Raw genomic sequence first — 27,500 nt, forward strand, 5'->3', positions numbered from 1 at the left:
TGCAGACTGTGCACAAATGGGACCAATAATTATTGGTTACATTTGTACACTCAGTTGCAATGCATGCTGGCCATAGACTGATGCTGGCTGCATACATTAACATTTACTGTGTATCTGCTCTGCTCTTCAGTTCGGTTCAGTAGCCTGTCAGGCATGGGTTCAAGTGCACCTGATATTCATTCATATATCATAAACGTATTCATGTTTAATCAGACCAAGCAACTATGCAGCTAAATGCATAAGACCATCAGTAGCCTATAGGCTGCTATTATGTTTTGACTTAAAAAAAATAGATAATTTATTTACCTCAATATTTATTGGGAGAGGGGGTGGTTGGAGGTAGTCCCTCTGGGGAGAGGTGGGGGGACAAAGAGTAATGGTGACGTCATTGGATAAGGACTTATGGGGCTGTTAAGTATGACATCATTTTGTAGGCAGAGGAGAATTTCTGCCCCCAGTTTCCGTGAATCTTTTTACTATTTTTACTGTTTACACATTTTTCTTCTCTTTGTTGTTGAAAGGAAAGTGTTAGAATTATACTTTAGTCGTTATTTTTTAGTCGTTGTTTTTTGAAATAGCGAGGGACAGAAAATGCTCTGGGGGCAGATTCTCCTCTGCCTACAAAATGATGTCACGGCTTAAAAGCCCCATAGTGTATACGCTGACTGGGGATTTTCTACTGATATTTTTGATTATTTGATTTTTATTATTTTTTATTTTTTTGTTTCACAAAGCAGGTAGAAAAAATATATGAGTATTTGTTTCCTTGATTCCTTGTTTCTTTGTTTTGATTGCTTGTTTGTTTTTGTGCATGCGTGTGTGTGTCTGTCTGTCTGTCTGTCTGTCTGTCTGTCTGTCTGTCTGTCTGTCTGTCTGTCTGTCTGTCTGTCTGTCTGTCTGCCTGTCTGCTCGTGAATGAGGGCTGAAAGAAAAGTAGCCTAATGCTGTTCAGACATTTAGGGAATATTAATGGTCTCAACTGACTCTTGGGCATTCTTCTCTCTGTCTACAACACAAATTCATGCAGTAACACTCCTCCAAATTGGCTACAATGTCATCAAACTGATTTCAGCAGTTCAGCAAGAACTCTTAACAGATACTGGAGTATGGTGCACATGCCTGCGCACAGTAGGGCTAAACTGTTTGGACAGAAAAGGATATTTATATTTATGTCAAATATCTCTATACAATATACACTATGACTAGAGGTGTAGCAACATTGAAAACTAATCATTCTTTAAAATCACACCCGTGTGAACTGAGCGGTGGTTTACCCACCAACCCCCCCCCCCCCCCCCCCCCCCCCCCTGTGTGTGTGTGTGTGTGTGTGTGCATGTGTGTGTGTGCCTGGCCTGGCCTGAAAACAGTGCCCCTCCCTTAACATGTGTGGTCATAAAAGGTACTACACCACAGGCTACACCACAGGCTACATACGGACCCACCCACCCACATAGACGGATACACACACGGCCACGCTATGGAGACGGTGTGACCACCGCTCAAAAGAACTGCATACAGTGCCATATGTGTGTTTCTGATGTTTCGTCTCGGTGATGACCAATTCAGTCTCGGTGGTGTGCCTATAGACTGAACTGGTCTGTTGAAATCCCTGCTTTGTATGAGTGAGTGACAAATAAAACTTGAATCTTGAATCTTGAAGTCACTCTTGAAGTCACTTGAATCTTGAAGAACACTGCCATCCACTTGACTAAGAATGATTTTTAAAACTAGAAAGATGCAATTTGGGGAAATTGCAAGTGTGGTTGCCGTGATGGAAAGATGGAAGAAAGTCAGACTATAGTCCCTGTCCCTTTTAGGGGCAACCACTATACTTGTATAGTTGTAGTTATAGGCCTAGCGCTCAGTGGGAATGACCCTTTATACTGGGAATTGTGCTATTGTTTTTAGCCTACATGAGGAGGCCACTTAAGTATTGCCTACTACATGCTGACCAGGCGCTATTGATTGATTTCCAACTGGTTTCAGAGGAACAGACCACAGACAACACAGCTTCCATGACAACAGGACAGGGTCACGGTTGTTTTTTTTTTTTTATGATCCTGACCCTTGTCGACGTCCTGAGGGCTCTGAGTGGTTTGGACACGACAGGGGACAGAGTGAGTCATTATTGCCTGCTGGCTGCATGGGCCTGCATGAGAGGGTCTTTTACTTTCTATTTGTTTGCTCTCTCGAGACTGTCGCTCGCTCCACAGGTCCTTCACAATGTCCTCTCCTCTATTCATTCCATCCCACTGTTTCTCTGCTTGTTGAGGTGGAGAGCTGCTTTCCATGTAAACTACACATACAGTTAGTTCTACTTCTCTGATGGAGATTCACAATAAAACAGCTGCGGTCCAAACTCTACCGCTCAGGAATGAAGTAACAATACAATTAAGTAACAATACAATTTCTGCTAAATCGCTTCTATATCAGCATCATATGCATCTTATGCCACTCAGGATCAGCACAGTGGACAGACTGAGTGGCAAACATAAAGCAGCATGCAGCATTGGGGTTTGGAAGCACTCCTACTGACTCCTCATGATTCCTACTGACTCTACTGCTACTACTACTACTATTACTACTACCTACAATCTCTTATTTCATCATATTATTATAATGGTATTATTTTACAGGTGTGCGTCCTAGTCCACTGGCTAAAATATGCCCCTAAATATGGCCTTACATTCGATGATAGAAGGATAGTAGGATACAATTTCATATCAAATTTCCAAATTAACCAGAAGGCAGATGAGTGCAGCAACAATGATTTTGAGGTTAAGGCTTTATGTGAACTATAATGCCACTGAGGTCAAATGCAAGTACATGCACTGAATGGATTGATAAACATACAGATCATTAACTGAGGCTATGGTGTGTGAGGAGGTCTCTCCCCTGGGACTTGAGGGCCTCCTGTCTGCCCCAGGACTCTACCCTGATGTAGACGTGTAGGAAGGGCTGGGACTGGGAGCTCTGACAGGGAACAGGGTCAGATATACTCGGCATAGGAGGGTGAACTTGTAAGGGAGAGGGGACGGCACATAGGGCTGTCACGATTATGACATTTTACATGATGATTGTCACTCAAATAATTGCGATTAACGATTGTGTTTTTGCCGCTGACAAAACATTCCTGTTGCATTGGCTTGTAGGCTTTGAAGTTGCACATGGCAGATATGACACATAATCTAAATATAAGGAATGACGGACATATTTGCCAACTTTATACTTTAAAAAGAACATTGATAGTGGAAATACGTGTTGTGAGCTTGTAGATCTGCTATTTTTGAAAATGTTTAAAAATACACAAACATTTTTCAACATGGAAACGATTATGACAATTATGACAAAATAATTGTGATTATGTCAAATAATTGCGATCAGATGATTATGTAATAATTGTGACAGGCCTAATGGCAAATTGGAGGGATACCCCGGGGTTGGAAACACCTCCTTGTAGCCTGTGGTTCCTCATTGTTACTGCATTCATCTCTGAGATGGAGCCTTAAGAGTTGATATTGGGGGTGGGCGGCACTGGCTTATGAAGCAGAAGGAATTGGAAGGTTCCTATAGTCTGATCACTGGCTGCTCCTGGTTTTTGCAAAGAAGTGTCCTTGAGCGAGACACTGAACCCCCTAACTTCTCCTGATGAGCTGGCTGGTGTCTTGCATATAGGCTAGATTCATCCATTCAAACACACACATTCACACACAGAGGAAAAACCAAGTTACACTACAAAGCCCTTTGCAGAAAGGTTTTATTCAAATGCACCATTTACCACAGGCGTCTTCAACGTTTTTCAGGCCAAGGACCCCTTAGTTGAGAGAGAGATGAAGCAGGGACCCCCCAACCTTTCCATAGATTCCATATAGTTTCATCGTTTGACAGCACAATCATCTGTGTATTTTAGATTAATTTCAATTTGTGTTTTCAGACATTTAACCACTTGAACCGTCAATACTTAATAAACTTGAACTTTCACTCTGTACTTAGTCTGCTCTTTTCCCCCTCTACACAAACTTATTGAGGCGTTGAGAGCTTGTAGATCTGCTATTTTTGGCTAAAGTTCTTAGAATATGGACGCTAGGGTTCATCTGGTTAATATAAAAAAAGAGAAAAAAATTCTATCACACAAAGACTTGGAGGACCCCTGTAGTGATCTGAGGACCCCCTATTGAAGACCCTTGATTTACCATATACCCAGGAATAAAGTACTCCCTCGGGACCAGAGGACCTTTAGCCCCCTGGTCCTTAGCTTGGCCCAGAGGGGTTGATGGAGGTGACTCCAGGGATGGAGCACTGCATACGGGTCTCTGTGTCCCCTTGGCGTGGAGGGAACAGCTGAACAGACTTTCTTTTTATTGGTGCATAAAATAATGAGAGTCAGACAGCTGCAGGAGGCACCTAGAGAGTAATGGTTTCAGTTGAAAGCGTGCATGGTTTTGTCAAAAAGGTCTGTGTGATAGAGTACCAGTTCTAGCAGAATGGGCTTATAGGAGGCTGGTGTGTATCTGTTGTTAAAATGGATATCAAATATCTAAATATTGAGTGAAGCAACCTAAAAACTCTCTGGGGTGCACATGCACTGAAAGCTGATAGGGAGACAGTGTAGAAAAGACAGTTGGACAGCTGAGGGGGAGACAGCGTAGGAGAGACAGACAGTAGGACAGCTGAAAGGGAGACAGCATAGGAGAGACAGACAGACAGACAGACAGACAGACAGACAGACAGACAGACAGACAGACAGACAGACAGCTGAGAAGAAGACAGTTTAGAAATGACAGACAGTAGGATAGCTGATGAGGAGATGCTGTAGGAGAGACAATAGGACAGCTGAAAGGGAGACATTGTAGGAGAGGCAGACAGCTGAGAGGAGTGTCATCGAGAGAGAAGAGAAGGATTTATCTCCCTCCGCTCCCTCTCTTGGTAATGGCTTTGTCACTTTATGTTGGTGGGGGGGCGGGGGCAGGGGCTTGGTTCTATTTTTGGCTCTGCAACTTCAGAGTCATGAAATTTTAAATAACATCCTTGGGGCTCTGTGAGTGTGAGTGAGTGTGTGCGTGTGTGTGTGTGTGTGTGTGTGTGTGTGTGTGTGTGTGTGTGTGTGTGTGTGTGTGTGTGTGTGTGTGTGTGTGTGTGTGTGTGTGTGTGGTGTGTGGCAGCAGTTAACAGCATTGGTCGAATTGTGAAAAATGTTCTCTGTGACTTTGACTTTGGTTTTGACACAAAGGGCAAAAGTAACGTGTGTGTGTGTGTGTGTGTGTGTGTGTGTGTGTGTGTGTGTGTGTGTGTGTGTGTGTGTGTGTGTGTGTGTGTGTGTGTGTTGTGTGTGTGTGTGGCGTGTGTGTGCGTGCGCATGTGCGCGTGCGTGCATGCATACGTGCAAGCATGTGTGTACTGCATGAGCAAATCACTGTTTGTTTGGTGACAAAGGCAAAATACCACCATAACCTCAGGTACAGTTCCATTATCTCCCTCTCAGCTTTCCTACTGTCTGTCTCCCCTACACTGTCTCAACTTTATTTATATTTATTCTGTCTGTGGATGTTGACTCTATACTCTTACCTGTCTATACCTCATCTTTGTTTCATTCTCACTCAAGGAAGGTTTATCATCTTACCCGTCTACCTCTCATCTTTCTGTCTATCCACATGCAAGCCCACATGCATCCACGTGCATGGATCCAGGTGTGTGTATGCCTGTGTCTGTGTCTGTGCGTGTGCGTGTGCGTGTGCGTGTGCGTGTGTGTGTGTGTGTGTGTGTGTGTGTGTGTGTGGTGTGTGTGTGTGTGTGTGTGTGTGTGTGTGTGTTAATGGCCGTTCCCATCTGCAACCTAATTGACACATTAAACACGGGTCATTACACCGTCTCATTAGCATATCATTAACGGCAAGAGGTATGGCGTATCAATCGTGACTTGGCACATAGAGACAAGCTTTGTTCATTGGTCTGAATGATCTGAATTGCAGATAAATATGGTGATGTAGCATGTAGCATTACTTTTGTACATCTGTATCCCTTTCAGCCTTCCTACTGCCTGTCTCCCTCTCAGCTTTCCTCCTGTCTGTCTCTCCTACACTGTATCTCTCAGCTTTCCCACTGTCTGTCTCTTCTACACTGTATCTCTCAGCTTTCCCACTGTCTGTATCCTGCACTGTCTCCCCTTTAACTTATTATACTGCCTTTCTCTCCCTCCATACATTGTCTTCCTCTCATCTTTCTGTCTGTCTCTCCTACACTGTCTCTCCCCCTCAGCTTCCCTGGCATAATAATGTATTTCTAAAACTCTAAATATTTTTATTTGTATTAAACTGTCTCCCTGTCAGCTTTAAATCGTTCAGTCTCTCCTTCACTGTCTATCTTTCAGCTTTCTCACTATCTCTCTCTTTTAAAACGCCTCCCTCTAAGCTTCGCTGCTCTCAGTCTCAGTGTTTTCATGTGGTAATTCAGCAGAACAAATGCAATCCATTTCACTATTGTTTGAGAAATTAAAGTTCACCAGACCGAGACAGCTGCAGAGAGATAACTCTCATTAGTGATTAGATTATCCTGCACCTGATGTCACAGCCAAATATAGAAGCGAGCCAATCAACCATTCGGTAAATTTGTTGCCAATGCCCGCAAAGCAGAACAATAGATTATTCTGTTGGTGTCTGTCCAGCATGGTTCTCTCTGCAGGGGATCCCTTGAATTTCAATCACGAAAGTCTATAAAGGGCCTTTCAGGCCAAACACTTTAACTATGAAGATATCGTTTAAAAAAACACTCTAATAACTCAAGTGGATGGTAGAGTCCACACCACAACTATAAAAATGACAATGGTGGACGATATAGTCACTAGGTTAATTTTTTTAATTCTTATTATGTAGCTAGTGTGAAGGTGTGAAGTTGCTTTAAACATTAACATCCTCAGTGTTAATCTATCAATTCTTAACTGTGAGAGTGTACAAATGCAACCAAATGGACCCTTACAGGTTCATTTGAATCCATTCTTTCTTCTCTGGGTGCACGTTGTCCATCTGATGTTGCTGTGTGTGTGTGTGTGGTGTGAGCGACCTGCACAGAGCAAACCCAGGTTCAGTCTTCTAAGGGTCAGTCCAGGAGAGAACCCCGGCTAATTAATTACCTCTATGTGACGGAGGAACAGAGATCTCCCTCTCCTCTTTTCACTGGCAGGATGGAGGGATGATGGAGAGAGAGAGAGAGAGAGAGAGAGAGAGCGAGAGCGAGAGAGGACAGCAGGGTTCTTTCTTTGTTTTATTCATTTTTTTGCATCCTTCCTTTTCACTGGATGCCTTTGCTCTCTCTCTCTCTCTCTCTCCCTCTCTCTCTCTCCCTCTCTCTCTCTCTCTCTCTCTCTCTCTCTCTCTCTCTCTCTCTCTTTCTAAACACATCCCTCTTTGTAAAAGCATTTTGTCTGTCCTACACTGTCTCTACTCTGTGCTGTTTCTCTTCAATTACTGTATTTCCTGTATTCTCTCTCTCTCTCTCTCTCTCTCTCTCTCTCTCTCCTCTCTCTCTCTCTCTCTCTCTCTCTCTCTCTCACACACACACACACACACACACACACACACACACACACACACACACACACACACACACACACACACACACACACACACACACACACACACACACAAACACACACACAAACAAACACACTTCAATTTAATTCAATTCAATTCATTCATTTCAATTCAAAGGGCTTTATTGGCATGAGAAACACATGTTAACATTTCCAAAGCCAAAGTGGAACAATACAATTAAAACAAAATAATGCATTTACGAAGTCTAACTTATAAAAGCATAAGAATTGTGTATTTGCTGTCAGAAATAGTTGGCCTATATATCCACATATCCATCATATACACAGTATATCCAAAACTGTTTAAAGCTCTGTTTAGGCACCGTGTTTGTTCTTGGGTTTTCTGCGTGTGTGGTTCCTCTGTTTGTACAATATTTATACAATTTACAATTTTGGCATTTAGCAGACGCGCTTAATTCAGTGCGATTTGCGCACGCACGCACGCACACACACACACGCACACGCACGCACACGCACGCACACACACACACACACACACACACACACACACACACACACACACACACACACACACACACACACACACACACACACACACACACACACACACACACAGTGATACTGTACAGTTATCACTGTAGTTTAATCCAGCACAGATTATAATCTTTTTGCATCACCAGTCGGTCAGTAGCCCTTTTCCTTCAAACCAGAGGGGGGTAGGGGATGGGAGGGTAGGAATAGGCGCCAGAGAGAGCAGCGGTGGTGTGATGCAACTAGTATACTGACTAGCCTATAGGGCTGCAACTATAGATGACTTTCTCAGTGATTATTCCATAAATTGAATCATTGAGAAGTGTGTTTTTTTAATATTTTTGATTTAAATTATTTTATATATATATTTTTTCATGCCAACAGTGAAAATAGACAATCTTCAACCTCATGGCGCGTTGTGATGTGAGTGTAGGAGGGATAGGCTGTAGGAAACTGAGAGACAGACAGTGTAGGAGAGACAGACAGTAGCAAAGTTGAGAGGGAGACAGTGTAGGAGAGACAGATAGTAGGTAAGCTGAAACTGAAACACTGTAGGAGAGACAAGACAGTAGGAAAGCTGAGAGACAGACAGTAACAAAGCCGGAGGGAGACAGTGTAGGAGAGACAAGACAATAGGTGAGCTGACACTGAAACAGTGTAGGGGAGAGAGATATACAGGTATAGGCAAGCTGAGAGAGAGGACAGAAAGATGCTGTAATTAAGGAAGACTATGTTGGGATTTTATCCAGGAATGGGGTTGTAAGCTCTTCAGATTCAATGATCCCAGTTCTAGATTAGACGTTTTCATCTGGTTTTATCTCAACAATATGCTTGAGTAGTATCTACCACGTGTACTAGCTAGACACAAATCTTACACTTGTCATTTCCAACTTCAGTGTAAAGTTTGAATTGGGTCTCCAGTCTCCAGCTGTCTATAGCTGTCATTCAGTAGAACAAAGTCTACTTTCACAATTGTTTGAGAAAATACGGTTCACTAGATTCTCAACAGAAGCCGTTCACACAAAGTACTATAACTATGTTTAACTAGAAATATTGTTTTAAGAACTCAGTTTATAACTCAAGTGGAGTACTGTCTGAATGGATTTAGTGTCTTAATGTATAGTCTACTGTCTGAATGGATGTACAGATGTACTGTCTGAATGAATGATTTGTATTAGAGAGGGAGGGTAAAAAAAATCTTCACGTGCGCGATCGGAACGCCGTGTGCGGCCAGTGAGAACGGCTACATTCATTAACATGGAAGAAAAGCAGTGTCTGTGCGCTTATACTTGTGTGTCCTATGGATTTTGTGCATAATGTGTAGTCCAATGTGCTGTCTAAAATTGAGTGTTTTTCATTGACCCACTTTTTGGCCACTTGTTGACAACCACTGCTCTTCACACAGGCCTGGCCAGGCTGGCCTCTCTGTTCCCATTAATGAAGACAATAATCCACAGATTATGCTCTGGTCCTGGCAGCCACTGCATGAGATTATGCTATATTCTGCTTCAGATTATACAGTATTGTGCAGATCTGGCACGTGAGATTAGGGTGCATTTCTGTTTTTGGTTGCTGCTCTGGTCTGCTTTCATCCTCGTAATAATTCCACTTCACATTATTTGTATGGTTCTTTTGTGCTGGCAGGCTGGCAGCCATTTCAAGGAAAAATCTAATTTAGTCTTAAACCTAATTTATGCTTTGTCACTTGTTGTGAATAATAATAGTGGTTTTGTTGCATTCCATTTACGCCACCATTCACCATGTCATTTGTTGACTATAGAGCAGCGGTTCCCAAACCTTTTTTGCCTTGTGACCCAAAAGAGAAATTAGACGTTTGCCTAAGACCCAAACTAGTGAAAACAGCAGATCTACTATATTTTCACTACTAACATTTGATCATGAAATTACTTTGAAAAATCAATTAAATCTTTTTTTTTTTTTCTTTTGCATGTCCGAGTCCCGACCCAGTGCTTGGGAATAGGGATGGGACCATACGCGATATTATCGTTTATCGTGATAAAAAACACAATTTCATTTATCGTGATATTGTGCTCCGTCATGCACTGGGATCAATTCACCTTTTATTTGCCGGGCTGCATATCCAGTACCACTTAAACCCTCTATGATTGGTAAAAGGTACTTAATATACATACTTGATAGTCTTTTTTTGAGCGGTGGTCCCGCCGCTCCTGTGATTCGCTTTCAAGATGTTACTGGCTGGCTGGCTGGCTGGCCGTGTATGTCTGTCGCCTGCCATACCTCTCCTGACCACACACACAGACCACACACACACACACACACACGTTAAAGGAGGGGCGCTATTGAGCAGGGCAGGCAGACAACACACTCTCTCTCTCTCTCTCTCACACACACACACGCGCACACACACACACACACACACACACACACACACACACACGGGCAGTGTAGCGACGCTACATAGCTTAACTACATTTGTCAGTAGCGTCACGGTAGCGCAGCTCCTTTTGAACCAGCGTAGCTGTAGCGTAGCGTAGCTATTTTTAGACTCCAGTAGTGACATAGCGTGCAACAAACGCTACACGTTACCATCCCGGCGAAAGTTGACTGCTAAATAAAGTTTGTGAGGAAAATAATTCCAACAGATCCCCAAACATGTTGTTCTGCACAGCGCTGCTTTCACTTCATTTCAACGAACCTCCTCTGTGTTGAGAAGCGACAGCGTAAAGCGAGACACTTCACCCTGCAACTAGAGGGATTTATGGCTCTTTGAAGTGAGACCGAGCCAAGGATCTGTCTCACTATGCGCTCTCTACTTCGCACTCTCTACTGCGTGAACCGGATCCCATCGTTCACTTCAAAGAACCGTTCAAAAGATTCGATTCGTTCGCGAACGTCCCACCTCTGCCTGCACCGTGTTCAGGGAACGTCTGAGAACAACTGACATACAAGCTCACATCGCGTTGCAAATGCCAACATTGTGAGCTTGTAGATCTCCAGGGGCGGAGTATAAATCAGGCTTCAGCCAGAGATGGACAGTAGGCTACTCGACCCAAGTACTTGAGTAAGAGTACAGAGTACTCCTGGTCACACTCCAATCCACAGTAAACTCAGTCAAAATGTTACAAGTAAGAGTAAAAAAAAGTAGGCCTACTTAATTATATTCACTTGTAAACCTTTTGTAATAAATATCATTGCATTTATTTTGTGTGCTGAAGTCTCTTTTAAGTTGAAATATTAATGAAAGAACAATTGTTTGCCATAACCTTACTGTCTCTGTATCACACTCACCTTGCTTTTGGCCCCACTGCTATACCAGCACCATTTACTTCCAACATCTGGCTGACCTACCTTCAAGTGCCTCTGCAATCTTGAAATGCATTTATTTGACCCATAAGTACTGCAACCCCCGCTGCACCCACCCAGTAATGCTGTTGCGCAGCCTCCACAACCACCGCTCACTTCACACGGGTGTGATTTTTTACTTTCTATCAAATGTCTTTGCCAAAAAAAATAGCTGATCTACAAACTCACAACACGTCGCAACGCGACGCGTTGTGAGCTTGTAGATCTGCTATTTTTTGGCAAATGTTCCACCCCAGGATAATGGATTTTGATTATCGTAAATCTCGATTTCTTTGGTCACAATAATCGTGATATGACATTTTCATATCGTCCCATCCCTACTTGGGAACCACTGCTACAGAGTTCATGCCATTTACTCTGATCTTGGAGGTGTAATATAAGTCTCTCTGGATAAGAGCTTCTGCTATATGGTAAATGTTGGCCTTTTCCCAGATTATTTTCTCCTCTCATGCCCTCCTAGAATGGTGAGAGGAGAGGATAGAAGAGGAGAGCATGAGGATGGGAACAAATAAGATGGGAAAAGGGTAGAGGATGAAGAGGAACAAGGAGAAAGAGAAAGATCTGCATGGTCTCAGAATAGAGGTCCCTTTCATTAAAAGGCTTTCTGTCTCTTCCCTCGTTAATGAACAGGAAGAGAACTGCTTAAGTCTCATTGACGCTCACTAATTAACTGTTCACAACATACACAATACGACTGAACCACCGGCACACGCACACACAAATTCATCCAAGTCTCATTAGTATGCAAGCCAGTCTGCACATGCCAAATGCATGCTTGTGTGCGGCCCACGGGTCACAGGAATCACATGTACATCTATCTGCTATCTGCATGCACACACGTGCATGTATTGCACACGCACATACTGTACTTTGCACAGACCCTGCAAACGTCACACATTCACACCTTTATGCATGAACATAAGGACACAGCATGCACTCTCTTTCTCTCTCTCCCTCTCACCCACACACGCACGCACGCACGCACGCACGCTCGCACGCACGCACGCACACACACACACACACACACACACACACACACACACACACACACACACACACACACACACACACACACAGGATTTGACCATTTCAGCACTGCAGAGGAACGGCCACACAACAGTGGGCTGGGCTAACTGCTGATCAGAATGAATAAATATTACCTGCCATAACCTTTTAAAATGATGTACTCCTCTTCCATGAGACCGTTAGGTAGTGATTTACAAATGTAACCAAATGGACCCGTATAAGTCCATTTGGTTGGGGGTTCATTTGTACTTTTGAATACATTTTAGAAATCACACCTTGTGTGAAGTAAGTGGTGCTATTTATGAGTTAATTTCATTACGTAAGCGTCTCTCTGGCCTTTTTTGGAGACCTGACATTTTTTGGGGGCCTGGACAAAGCCAGATGTTGGAGCTTAGCTCAACATTTTAAACTGAGCAACTTGCAGTTGAGAATTATTTAGGAGTATCTTGAAGTACTTTAATTTGCATTTCATTGCAGGAATGCTTCCTTCTTGCAATAATGCATCCTGCAGAGAGAGAGAGAGAGAGAGAGAGAGAGAGAGAGAGAGAGGAGAGAGAGAGAGAGAGAGAGAGAGAGAGAGAGGTCAGTTTAGGCTGAGATCTGACGTGAGTTCATATGCAAATAGAGTCACACCGAACTCAACACATCTCTGACACACACACATACACGTACGCACGCACGCACGCACGTCGCACGCGCACACACACACACACACACACACACACACACACCACACACACACACACACACACACACACACAATGTGTACAGATCATGATTGTGCACACTAGCCTGTGAAGTGAACACACGCATGAGGCTTGAGGAGAGAGGAGAAGAGAAGGCTGTCACACAATATCTATCCAAGTTAACCTACTGACCCACAACATTACTGCAACTAACCACTAAGACACACACACAAGCACCCTCTAGCAAAGTGCCATCTAACTTGCCTTTAGGAGTAGGTCACTTGTACAGTGACCTCAATAAGAGTTAAGCGAGTGAGTGTTTGTGGGTGTGTGTGTGTGCGTGCGTGTGCATGAGCGTGGAGCCGTGTATGTACAGTACCGGTATATGAACATAAAGTATGTGTATTCAGAGGCACATAATCTTGTGAAACTCTGCTGGTAGCCGTCCGTGACTGTTGCTCGGTCCAAACATTTCAAGCAGAAACCCAAAGGTTGCTGGCCTCGTAAACACATCTACATTTCATTAAATTTCCGGGAGAGGCTGGTTTACGAGGCTAAAAGGTTGCCTCAGATTATCATGAATTACATGCTTGTTTTGATGCGTTGAGCACTGGTTCTCTAAACGTCAGGGCCCGGGGACCACCAGGGGTCCGAATGGACCTTTACAGGTCCTCACTAAAATGTAATGCCTCAACTCCTACAATTGCTTGACAGGGTGGGGGTTATTTTTGAGGGGTGCGGTCTGAAAGGATGAGAATCACTGTACTTGACTATACTATTATTTGAAATAATAATCCCAAATATCTGCTCTCTCTCTCTCTCTCTCTCTCTCTCTCTCTCTCCTCTCTCTCTCTCTCTCTCTCCCCATCAGGCACCATGTCAGCAGACAGTGGGATCGGGGAGTTGGTACGACCTTCCAGTACCTCAGAACATCAAGATCGGTAACATCACGTGTGACTCCTTCAAGAATCTGCTGGGACATGGACACCAAGGGACGGGACAGGATCACCCACTACTTCATAGACCTCAACAAGAAGGAGAACAAGAACTCCAACAAGTTCAAACACAAGGTATAGGCTGGAGTAGAACTGTAGTGGAGACAGCAGACAGTAGTAGCAACTACGAACAACCATAATGATGTTGATTGCAGGACATTGGTGTTGCTTTCAGCTCCAGTAACAGACAGAGGGACTGTAATGCCCATTATTGGGATTTGTTTGTGTATTGTTGGGTTCTATGGGGACGGTGCTGCCTTCACAAGCCTTTACCTAGACCAGTGTTTCTGAAATCTGGGTACTCAGATTTGGAAATACAAGTATAAACAATCTTTTATATGCCATACATTATATTTTTAATATAACCCATTGCCACTATACGTCACCCAGGCCAGGATCCACCAATAAAAAAAGTTTCCAATAGCTCACTGTATAATTTTTACCATGGATTAAGCCCTTGAATACGAAAGCCAAATAAAAGGAAACTCTGAAAAGAACTGAAACACAGGGACAAAGAAAGAGAACACATTTTACAGATTATCTATACTTTGACTGGGGTTTACTATACTGACTAGTAACTACACATCTATTTCACTTGCCTGTATTGTGCAAGAAACATTTTGAGCTGCTGCTCAGCTGAAAGAATATTATAGCATGGATAAAGAACGTTTGAGAGTCACTGACCTAGACCTTGGCGTATTACAGTGGTATTTTTTTATCAAATAAACATGCTCTGAAAATGCACACAGCCCACTTAACACGGCAGCATAAAGTCTGCCGTGTTAAGTGGTCACATGGGTGGGCCGCAAACGCCTTCAAGAATTTCAAGTGGGTCCCTGGATCCACAAAAGGTTTATTCAATATTTTCAAACTGGGGACCCAATTATACCACTGACCACAGCTTGTCTCTCTGTAGGCCTCATTAGAACACATTAGTACTCTCTTCATTCAGTTGCAGGTATGATGAAGGCAAGGCAAAGCATTCACAACTAGAAGCAGTGCTCTTCCGAGCACAGGTCTCCACCAGGCCACACAAATCGGCCTGTTATAGCGCCACCATGAGGCTGATTTAAAAAATGTGGGCAGAGGTTCTGAATTAGCATCCAGGGAGTGTGTGTGCTCAGTTTGGCAGCGATCGGGCCAACGGCGCCAGAGATTAGCTGGTAACAACCAGGCCACACAAATCGGCCTGTTATAGCGCCACCATGAGGCTGATTTGAAAAATGTGGGGCAGAGGTTCTAGATTGGCATCCAGGGAGTGTGTGTGCTCAGTTTGGCAGCGATCGGGCCAACGGTGACTGAGATTAGCTGTTCACAAACTGCGAGGACGCACGCACGGACGGACGCACGCACGGACGCACGGACGGACGGACGGACGGAGGGGAAAACATACTCTCCCTCAGCCTTCGGCTGGTGGAGACCAATTAGTAATATGAGATGAGTTGAAGCATTGAGAAACAACTGTGTACTGACTGAGGGAGTCAAACTTGAAGCTTGGGAGCACGTAGTTTTACTTTACTTACTTACCCTTGGAAAGCATCTGACCAAACTGTCTAAAACCTGGTGCGTGTGCAAGGCAAGGTCAGCCAGCGGTTTCTGAGCGGTTTCTGAGGGATAAAAGAAAATACACCTAGGGCCCTATTTTTCGTCCATGCTTAACCCTAAACCCCTAAACTTCTTTGCCTTTTTTACTATTTCGAAAAACATTTTTAAATAGTTCAAATAGCTGATCTACAAGCTCACGACGTGTCGATGTAGAGCGGCTATTTGAAGTATTAAAAATGTTTTTCCAAAATAGTTAAAAAAGGCAAAGAGTTTAGAGGTTTAGGGTTTAGCATGGCCGAAAATAGGGCCCCTAGTGTGAAGTGAGTGGTGCTATTTACAAGTTAATTTCATTAAGCGTCCGCGGAAGCTTGGCCAATGTGACCCCTAGGCCAGATGTAGGACAAAGCCAGGTGTTGGAGCTTAGCTCCTTCCAGGAGCACCGCTCAAACTGAGGGTAGAGTGAAGAATTTGTGTGGAAGATAAAGGTACCCCCCCCCCCCCCCACACACACACACACACACACACATACACCCTCAGTTTCCTGTTTCCTGCACTGCTAACGAAATAAACAAACTGTACATCATCCTCGGTAATGAGCTACGGTACCTGTTTCTCTGACATACCGTTCCTTGCAGTTCTGTAACCCTGCTGGTTTCCACGGCGACTGATTTGATGAGTCATGACTTTAATCCTCTTAGTGATCTCGTGCTTCGTCCCCCTCCTGTGTGTCTGCTGGTTGGACAGCTGTCTGAAAACACACAGTGGACCCTCTGAGAAGACATGAGGGTATAGGACACTTGTCTTGACAAACCTCATGTGTCCCTGATGGTCTGTCCCCTGTCCCCTGTCCTGTCCTGTCCGACTGTCTTACACTGCGTCTGTCTCAGCTTTTCTACCACCTGTCTCTCCTACAACTGGTCTACCTCTCAGCTTTCCTACTGTTTGTCTCTCCTGTCTCCCTCTCAGCTTTCCTACTGTCTCTCTCCTACACTGTCAGTGTCACCCTCTCAGCTTTCCTACGTCTGTATCTCATACACTGTCTCCACCTCAGTTTTCTTACTGTCTTTTATAATCGATTAAAATCGATTTCTTCGATTAACTGTTACACGCCCCAGTGCTGTCTGTATCCTGAATACACAGCACACGTGTGTCGTGTTTGAACATGGCAGCCAACCTGATGTCTTTCCAGGAAGATACTGTGACAATGACCAATAGTAGTGGTTCTCAAAGTGGGATCCAGGGACTGTCAAGGGTTCCTTGAGGGGGTTCTAAATTGACCCTTACAAGTCTGTAACTCTGACAGTATACAAATGATATACTGTCAGAGTTAATGGGGAGAACCACTGACCACTGACTTGTGTTTGTTTGTATGTGTGTGTTTGTTTTGCGTTGCAGGACGTTCCGACCAAGCTGGTGGCGCGGGCAGTGCCACTGCCCATGACGGTGCGAGGCCACTGGTTCCTCAGCCCGCGGACGGAGTACACTGTCGCCGTGCAAACTGCCGGCAAGCAGCCGGACGGAGAATACGCCGTGTCACTGTGGAGTGACATCACAGAGTTCTGCACCGCAGGTAGAGAGAGAGAGACAGAGACAGAGAGTGAGGGTAAAAAATGGTGCCAGGGTTGGATGTGCGCTATGAAAACATTGCTCACATCACGACGGATCGACTAATTTAGCTATTTGTCATACGAAGAAGTGCAATATAGACGGTGGTTAAGTGGTTATAAGTGGTGTCGTCGTCTCTCTTACAGTAAGACAGCCAGCAACGGCTGCAGTTAAAGGGATCCGTAGCTACAGACCAAGAACACTTAGCAATAAATGTGTGTGTGTGTGTGTGTGTGTGTGTGTGTGTGTGTGTGTGTGTGTGTGTGTGTGTGTGTGTGTGTGTGTGTGTGTGTGTGTGTGTGTGTGTGTGTGTGCCCGTGCCAGACTATTCCATGGTTCACATGAGTCAGCTGTTGGAGAAGGCAGAGGTGATGGCTGGTAGGATGCTGCCCTTCACCGTCTTCTACAGAAACCAGCACCAAGACTACTTCCAGCAGGCCAGGTGCACACTGCGTGCGTGCGTGTGCGTTTGCGTGCATGTGTGCGTAGACTGCGTACGTGTGCGTGAGTGCCTGCGTGCGTGTATTTCTCACACCTGCAATGTTGTGTAACCAGAGACGTGCATTATTGATTATGTTATTCTTGGAGAGACATGAGACATGAGAAGGGAATCTTTCTGTGTGTGTGTGTGTGTGTGGTGTGTGTGTGTGTGTGTGTGTGTGTGTGTGTGTGTGTGTTTGTGTGTGTGTGTGTGTGTGTGTGTGTGTGTGTGTGTGTGTGTGTGTGTGTGTGTGTGTGTGTGTGTGTGTGTGTGTGTGTGTGTGTGTGTGCGTGCACGTGTGTGTGTATTTCTCTCTGTCTCTCTCTCTCACTCTCTGTCTCTTTCTTTGTCTGTCTGTCTGTCTGTCTCCATCTATCCATCCATCTATCTATTAGGGGTGCAACATATCAAACCGAATATCGAATACCGAACCGAAAGACCCTGTACCGAACAATACGATACAATACCACTCCACATCCACATTCCCCTGGAAGCCCCTCAAGGACCCCTAGGTGTCCGCAGAGCCCACTTAGAGAACCACTCCCTAGAGGGCAAAAAAATACGTAGTTATAAAAATAAATTTATAAATCAAGGACATTTCTGTTTATTTTTGTATCGAAAAAGTATCGAACCGTGACACCAAAATATCGAACCGAACCGTGAATTTTGTAAACCGTTGCACCCTTGATATCTATCTATCTATCTATCTATCTATCTATCTATCTATCTATCTATCTATCTATCTATCTCTCCATCTACCAACCAACCTAATACCAAACTATTTACTAACATTGGGCCCGATTCATCAAGCACTTTACGGCCAAATTACACCCATATTTTGATCTTTAGGCATTTAGGACAATTCCCAAGTTAGGGGCCAGATTCAGCAAAGTTTGTTTGTCTGGGATTTTGAAGGGATTTTGAAGGTAAGAAAGAAATATAAGCCAGATTTAGTCACTTTATTTACACTATATTAAATAATTGATGAATCTGGCCCCTTGTGTGCATTAATCGAATGTGTGTGTGTGTATTATTATTGTGATCGTATCGTTGCAGAGACTCTCAGGCTAACAGGATGCTGCCCTCGGTGAAGGATAACAGTGGGAGCCATGGTTCCCCCATCAGTGGTAAACTGGAGGGCATCTACTTCAGCTGCAACACAGAGTTCAACACAGGAAAACCCCCACAGGACTCTCCATACGGGCCCTACCGCTTCCAGGTAAACACAAAAGTACAGTAAAAGTATCAATACTGCAATGTAGATGTACTCTGTTACAAGTAGAAGTCCGGTATTCAAAATTTACTTGAGTAAAAGTACAAAAGTATTGGTATCAAAATGTACTTAAAGTACTAAAATTAAAAGTAGTCATTGTGCAGAATGTCCCATTTCAAGTTATCAAATGTATAAAAATCTTCTAAAAATAGCAGATCTACAAGCTCACAATGCATAGCATTCGCGACGCATTGTGAGCTTGTAGATTGGCTATTTTCAAATGGCCAAAATGTATATACAGCTGAAGTGGTTAATGTATGTTTTGTAATAATAATCAAAATCTACAAAGTAACTAGTAACTGGAGTTTTGAAATAAATGTAGTGGAGTAAAAGTACAATATTTGGATCTGAGATATAGTTGAGTAGAAGTAAAAGTATTGGAAATTGGAATTACTCAAGTAGTATAAATAATTCAAGTACAGAACCGAAGTAAATGTACTTAGTTACTTTGGTAAACACAAACCTCTTTGCTGTTTATGCAGGGAGAGAGTAGGGGAATGAGGAAGGCAGTGCGTGCACATCCGTGGCCCAGGTGCAAGACAAGCAAAAGTACCGGTATCATGAAAAAGAATAGAGTCTGCACTGGTGATGCTGAAAAAGCTCCAGTGTATTTTCATTGCATCGTCAACGTTTCCATCTATTCAAATCAATCTTCATCAGGACATATACGGAGTGTGTCCTGTCGAAGATCTGAATAGAGAGTAGGGGAATGACATGCAGAAAATCCTCACTCTCGGGCAGAAACCTTGTATCTCCAAGTTTCAAATTTGTATGTTTTCCTGCTTCATCATATAAGACTGTCGCACAAAACTAGTGAAAATAGGTGATCTTACAAGCACACAACGCCTTGCGGTGTAGATTGTCTATTTTCACTAGTTTAAATCATTTTTAAAATGATAAATACAAAGCTATTGGTTTTGGACATACAAGGTTTCCACCCGACAACGACAAAATGGTCCTGCCAGCTAGGAATAGAACTGGGCACCCGCTGATCAGGGCAATGTGTGGCCATATGGTACTTGGTACGTACCCTATCCGGCAATGCAGAGTGTGTGTGGATGGATGTAGCACTGTACTCATTGTACTATTATTACTCCTATAAAGAAAAAACTGTTTGGTATCCTTTTAGAATATTTATTTTAGAAAAAGGTAGAAGAGAATTTGAACGATTTTCACCTATAATGACAAATAATGTCCAAAATAAGGATGCCAGCGTTAATGCGTTTATACTCATGTTTTAGTTGTTTTTCAGGCCTAAATGGGTGTGTGTGTGTGTGTGTGTGTGTGTGTGTGTGTGTGTGTGTGTGTGTGTGTGTGTGTGTGTGTGTGTGTGCGTGCGTGCGTACGTGCGTGCGTGTGTGTGCAGGTAGGAGCGGAGGCCCTCTTCAACCTGAACACCAACCTGTACTTCGGAGACTTCTACTGCATGTACACGGCGTACCACTACGTCATCCTGGTGCTGGCGCCGCAGGGCTCCAGAGGAGACAGCTTCTGTAAGGGCAGGCTGCCCGCCCTGGACCGCGCCAACAACCGCTTCCTGACCTGCGTGGAGGAGGAGGAGGAGGCGGGCGGCGGCGGCGCGCTGTCCTTTCGCCACGCCCAGGACGTCATCCTGGAGGTCATCTACACAGAGCCGGTGGACCTCGCCCTGGGAACGGTGGCGCAGATCAGCGGCCACGTCATGAGCCTGTCGACGGTCAACGCCAAGAAGGACCCCAGCTGCAAGACGTGTAACATTAGCGTGGGCCGCTAAAGGACAAGTTTGGCTACAGCGAGCTACACGGCCGAGCTACACTCGTTGATGAGTTAACGCCTGACAAATTGCACTGTTGTATACTTACTGGCTGCCTGCTAATTAGGGGCTAAAGCGCCGGGCTGACTTTGTACCTCAATTGCTGGCTAACTAAGCGGCTAGTGGCTAATTTGCAAACTGGCTAACATATCCCCACGGCCAACTCGCCCTCTGCTGTTTCACTGCAAAACCTGTTTGATTGCAAAGCTTCAAGGACACACACTCACACACACACACACACACACACACACACACACACACACACACACACACACACACACACACACACACACACACACACACACACACACACTCACTCACTCACTCACTCACTCACTCACTCACTCACTCACTCACTCACTCACACACACACACACACTCACTCACTCACTCACTCACGCACGCACGCACGCACGCACGCACGCTCGCTCGCTCGCTCGCTCGCTCACTCACTCACTCACTCACTCACTCACTCACTCACTCAGACACACACACACACACACACACACACACACACACACACACACACACACACACACACACACACACACACACACAGACAGACAGACACTTATTTTCAATTGAACCACATTGAACATTTCAGTTTGAGTATACTTAAGTGATTCTGCTTTTTTTTATACATTAAAGAAATACACTTAAGATATGCAAAAACTGGACCTTTTGGTACATGAATGAAAGAGCAAGAGGTGGGTTTATGACTGGTGATAAGATATGGACCCTGGTTCGGGCAAAGGGCTAGTCACAAGACTTGTAAAGTTACGTTTTTGTACACATTGAATAGACGGTGTAATATGGCCCTTACTATGCCCAACAACACGTTAAGGTCATAAGTAACGTAGCAAAACATAAACCTAACTGAACAGACTAGTTTTAGAACCAGTTGCAGTTGTGTGACATTGAAAAATGCTTGCTTCACTTTCAGACTGTTAAAAAATGTTCTGCCCCTTCATTTATTAATGTCGATGTAAAAATGACTGTACATGTATTACTATTTTTCTATTGAGGGGTTTGAAGGGAGATTTGGGAGTGTGGAAATGTTATTGGCGTGTGTAATGTGGGTGGACCAATCTTGTTATCACAAGGCACAAATGTAGCATCTCTTTTGTTATACTGTACATTAAAATGAAAGTACAATTACCAACAGATCAAGCTACTAATGGACCAAGTGAATGATTCATCATGGCGCAATTCAGTGTCCATGAGTAGACAGTCGAAATGTGTTTTGCAGCAGACAAAATCAAATATTTAAACTTAAAGTCTTGTTGAATATCTAGTCATAACACAATAAATGTTGCATATCTGCAGTTTTTAAGGCAGGTTCAAAGCAGGTTTGATGTTATGAAGTACACTCTTGCACTCTTCTTTTCCATGCTACTGCAGTTTGAAGGTGTTTTATGCATTAGCTTGCTTGCAGGCAGACTGGGGGCTATTCTTGTTTAACCCTGGTGTCCTTATTCTGAGGCGAAACATTCAGCAAAAAATATCCAATTTAAGCTATGCAGCAGCAACACGCTAATCTACAACAAGTTTTTGTGAAAGGATTTGGTGTAGAGGGGAAAGAGTGCTGAGATGCATTGTGAGCTTGTAAATCAGATATTTGGTGTAGCGGGACAAACTAGTGGACCCAGTATAGAGCCCTGGGGAACCCGGTCAACTAACTAATATTACTATTCATTACTAACACAGTTTAAGTGGTTTATGGTCAGTTATGTTTAATATACTGTACTAGTAGATATCAGTTCCAATAACCTTTATTTTACTGCATAATGGTCAGGAAATCCTTCACGCAATCTGAGATCTCTCTGCACTCTATGTAACTATTTACCATGTTGACTAGAGTTGCACGCTTACTCTGCTTATTTCGATCGTGCACTAGCTTGTAAGTCGCTAAGAGCGTCTGGGAAATGCCTAAATTGAACATTTTAAAATTGCAGTGTTCGGTAGCCAGCTGAGCATTGTGTTTGTAGCAATTGTCTGTATTTCACTCACTAAAGGTGCCATTTATAGCACCTTTATCCAAAGTACTCTAAATTCACCTGGCCCATTCACTGCACATTCACACACTGGCACCAGTGGAAACCACGCAAGGCACCAACCTGCTCATCAGGAGCAGTTAGGGATTCTTGCTCAACACAGACACAGGAGGAGCCAGTGATCAAACCAGGAACCCTTTTCTTCCCAAACAGCCACTCTACCTCCTGAGCCACTGCCCCGGTGACGTCAAAGCGTCAACAGAATAATTCCTGTAACTTTAGTTCAAGAGTTAACATCTCACGGCTGACTACATTTAGTTTCTTTCGTTTGTTTGTCTGCATTGTTGAGTGTTATATTTTTTCCTTACGTATACAAACATATTTCATTGTGTTAATACAACAATAAACACGACGGAAACGTAGTTTAGCAAAAATATTTATTTTCAACTTTTGTGTTTACAAAATTACAGAAGGAAAGAGAATTTGCACGATGCGAAGACACTGTCAGAGAATGCAATATTTGGAGACTGTAATTCTCTCAGGCAAAATAAACACTAGACATCAAACCCAATGAGGCGTGCTCTGAAACCAAACATTCAACAACTCAAGGTGGAGGAACCACAAGCATGATTTCACTCATAATCCTAAAGGACATTTTAGTTACAGTACATCCAATATTGTTGAATTCATGAATACAGGTTTTCAGCAGTTACACTGGCTTTTGTTTTCAAAATGCATGTTGTTTTGTTTTTTGGTCAGCAGAAAGGAGGGAGCCTCAAGTCTTTCTACCCTTTGGTGATTAGAAAGAAAATAGAAAACGTTCCAATAGGTTACTACCATCACTGGTCCACGGTTGGTTGACCTACTTTGGATTCATTACAATTCAATGTTTTAGAACATTTAAATTATTAGTCACAGACGGTGTAGAAAAAAAGAAGGAAGAATTCTATTCTAGCAGAACTTCCAATTCTAAATGTTTTGATAAACTGAAAAAAGCGAGTAAAGGCCTTTGAAATTAATCTCCACATTTTTACAGTATTTACAAATCAAATTGTATATATTTTTTTACACATTTCCACATTGATTTTCAAGTTAAAACTTTGTCTGCTTAACGTTTTACATCAACAGCAAAAAAAATAAAATAAACATGTTCGGATCACTTTATTATGGAAAACAGGAACCCACGTAATGAGCCTCTCATCACTTCACACTTGCTAAATTGATTATCTGTGGCCAGGAAGAGTAATTGGAAAATTCTACTTTCTTTTTTTATCTACTCAACTGGGATCCTTTAGGACTTTTACCCCAGTGTGATAAACCGGTTCCCTGAAAACGCTTCCAAATGTGATGGAAACGTTTGCAGTTCCTCAATTGCCACAGTGGTCTGATAACTGGTTCAGAAAGTGCTTAGAGCTTTACATTTTCACTGTTTCAAGAGAGCATTCCCAGCATCACTAATGCAATGAAGCAAGCTAAGTGCATGAACTTTCTTTACTTTACTTCTCTAATACTGTACACATATATGGTACTGTGTCTTAGTACTGAGACTGAGCTACATGAGTGTGATTATCGGGCATTTCTGTTTTTTCTTTTCTTTTTTTACCCCTTCTTTTTTACAGCCCTGTAACTTGCTGTTTATTCACACACATTGACATTCACACACACATGGGAGTTACCTCTGGGTACAAAGACAATTCCTGGACAAGGTTTCTTCCCAAAAAAGTATTTCAAGGCAAAACAACTTTGTAACAAAACGACGGACTTTCCTCTGGGACAAGTGGAAACATGCACATTCGCTTCATGCTTGAGAACTGATATCATAGGAAATAGCCTACCCCCAGAGCAGTGCTGATGGATTTCATGCATCATCTAGTCAGGTTCTAATTTAGACCTGAGAGGACACCCGATGAATGCAATGAACTACACAGTTGTAGTACTCGGTGTTCATTTATCCATTTGAAACCCAAGAGTCTACAAATGTGACCAAATAGTAAAACTTTACCTGTAACCTTTACGTGTAATAAAAGATAATACAAAATAAATATCTTTTTCACTAAGCATATGCTCTATACTGCCTGTTTTGCAAAAGTAAACAAAGATGTACAATATGAATACATTGTCATTATCTTCCACAGTTTACAGCTGACAAACATAAAATAAAGATGTAATTGCACAATGAGTCAACATGTGACTAAAAATCTTTTCCCTTTTGAACATAAAGTGCCATGTAGTATACCTTATAGATGAGTAAATATCATTTATCTTTTTGTCTATAAATGTTTCTTCTTTCCCCCTGTAATAAAATGCATCATAACAGTTAATGTAACAATTGGTACATTGCATCTCTGTCCCAAATAGAATCAGTTTAGGCTCGGGTGGCACAGGGGGTGAGGTACCGGTACCTGTCCAGTGTCCATCACGCCAGAGTCTAGGGGTTCGAATCCCCCGTGGGTGCATCCCGTTTGGCCAAGCGTCCATACGAACACAATTGGTGTGTGCCGAGCAAGGAGGCCAGGCGGGGAGGGTGATCTTTGTCGCTGTATGTACTCCTACTGGCCGGGGTGGCTCCCGCCATAGGATTTTTAAACCGGAGTAAGATGGTGGCTCCTCACTGACAAGTGAACCAGTAGGGTACAACAGCAGTGGCAACACAGACATGTGCGGGGAGGAATAAATTGACATAACAACTAAATTTGGAGAAAAAAGGGTCTTTGTTTTTGCCTACTGTAAAAAGTAGTCAAGACCCCTTCAGGTGTAGAGTAGACACCAGATCTCTGGACTCCGTCAAGAGGAGCAGAAACCAGACCCTCTGAACTAGACACAACTATGCAACAACTTTAACACTGACGTACATTCTCCCAAAACCTATGCCTTTTAGAAGGAAGTCTTTTATAAAGAGTTTGTGCTTTCCCCTGAACACAGTGATAGAGATAAAGTGCATTTTGTTGTCAGATCGGCACACATACACCTAAATAGGGTATAAAACCTATACTATTTTTCTTTTTTTGGTCCACAACTTCAGTATTCTGCATGCTGGAAAATGCACAATAATTTGACATCTAAAATGTTGTTCCAAACAGTACTGAATAAAAACAAATGGTATGCAAATATGGTAGCAACGTTGAAGTACAATCCATTGGCCATTGCGGCATCTACTGTACAGTAGTATGTACGTAATATTAATATTATGTGTACATGTATTAGGAGCGCTCAGACATCCCAGTTCCTATGTGGCCAACAAATACGTTTCTGATTCTGAATGCATGTTTTTTTCCCCCTTTTCTTTTATAGTATACAAATGTTTTAATTATAAGTAATTCATTCTGCATCTTGAGCCAAGAAAGGGAATGTATTTTCTCCGATCAGATTGGTTTTGGTCTTGTGTCAAGGTGGAATGAATCTATCTCTAAGTCAGGGGTCTTCAACGTGTTCAGGCCAAGGACCCCTTAGTTGAGAGAGGGATGAAGCCCCCCACAACCTTATCAATCGTCACTGTCAGTGTATTTTGGATTTGTCAATTAGTGTTTTCAGATATCTAACCACTTGAACCGTCAACCCTTAATAAACTTGACATTTCACTCTGTCTGCTCTTTTTCCATTCTACACCAAAGCTCTTCAACCCCCTGTTGAAGACCCCTACTCTAAGTGTTCCTGTTCGGACAGGATGTTAAATCGTATTTCTTTTCTCTCTCTGTCAAGTATACAAGTGTATACCTTTGTGCTCAATGTGAAGGGCATTGTCAAGTTTAAACTTGGAGTTCTAGGAATGTGTGAAAATGGTCAGTGGGTTCTGAACAATGACAATACTGCTGTATAGATTCAGGGTTTCGTTTTTTAGTTGAACTCAACAGTATTCACCTGACCTCATCCTGTGGTATAGATTCCTTTTCTGTTCTCCAAAAAAATTAAAATGGAGCGGAAAACAAAGGCCATTTGTTGATATTCAAACAACGCATACTAACACACACAGGTACTACGGTGACGAGTTGGACAACATCTGACCAAGCATCAGACGTTGGACGCAGACAGGCTCCTCTGACTCATGTCAGCAGACGTCGTAAATGTTGTCCAACTCACCGAAATATTGCAACCTGGGAGTGTCGATTCCAACCATCCACAACAATGTGACAGTGGAACTAAAAAAATAAAACACCACACAGAAGTCTTTAAACGTTTAAATTAGCCCTCGTCTGGTAAGAGTGTACATTTTACACTTTAGAGGGCATAAGGTTTATATACACTTAATTCATACTCCCCTCTGTAAAATATAAGCTTACAATTTAGGAGCAAGAGTTGGGGGGCGATGAGTCTATTTCACATCACTTCCTGTTTGGTGAGGATTTTGTCACTTCCTGTTTGGTGAGGAGGACTTCCAGGAGGCGGAGCTTGGCCTTAAGATGCTTGTATTCCTGGTATTCTGCCGCCATGGGAGAACGGTCTTCTTTCTGACAGATTCTGTGGGCAAACATGAAAGACACATTTAACATTGTACATTAATGTAATGCAGTGTGGAGTTTGTGGGCAAACATGAAAGACACATTTAACATTGTACATTAATGTAATGCAGTGTGGAGTTTGTGGTCATTAACCATTAAGACCTGAGGCTGATTCTACAAATGTCCTCTAAATCAAGTTAACCCAAAATGATATGTATTTGTCCATGGACCCACATCTCAAATGT

The 27,500-nt window shown here is 43.1% G+C and overlaps 2 protein-coding genes across 2 annotated transcripts in view; one reads left to right on the forward strand and one right to left on the reverse strand.

Moving 5' to 3' along the window:
- LOC308303033 (phytanoyl-CoA hydroxylase-interacting protein-like) overlaps nt 1–20,786 on the forward strand; it is a gene marked incomplete at both ends in the record, with an annotated part of 21,248 nt that extends 462 nt beyond the window's left edge. Inside the window, 7 exon segments of the mRNA XM_080747352.1 lie at nt 14,006–14,040; nt 14,042–14,101; nt 14,103–14,204; nt 17,070–17,244; nt 17,604–17,742; nt 18,817–18,979; nt 20,400–20,786. Of these exon segments, the coding sequence (XP_080603478.1) occupies nt 14,006–14,040; nt 14,042–14,101; nt 14,103–14,204; nt 17,070–17,244; nt 17,604–17,742; nt 18,817–18,979; nt 20,400–20,786 (1,061 nt within the window).
- A 6,352-nt stretch (nt 20,787–27,138) lies between these two features.
- The window catches only part of LOC308303034 (protein FAM13C-like), a gene marked incomplete at both ends in the record, with an annotated part of 14,489 nt that continues 14,127 nt past the window's right edge, over nt 27,139–27,500 (reverse strand). The window contains one exon of the mRNA XM_080747353.1: nt 27,139–27,274. Coding sequence (XP_080603479.1) covers nt 27,139–27,274 — 136 coding nt within the window. The remainder of the gene's footprint in view (nt 27,275–27,500) is intronic.

The sequence above is a fragment of the Nannobrachium achirus genome (genome assembly GCF_963921795.1).
Source record: "Nannobrachium achirus genome assembly, chromosome: 18".
In the NCBI taxonomy this organism is placed as follows: Eukaryota; Metazoa; Chordata; class Actinopteri; order Myctophiformes; family Myctophidae; genus Nannobrachium; species Nannobrachium achirus.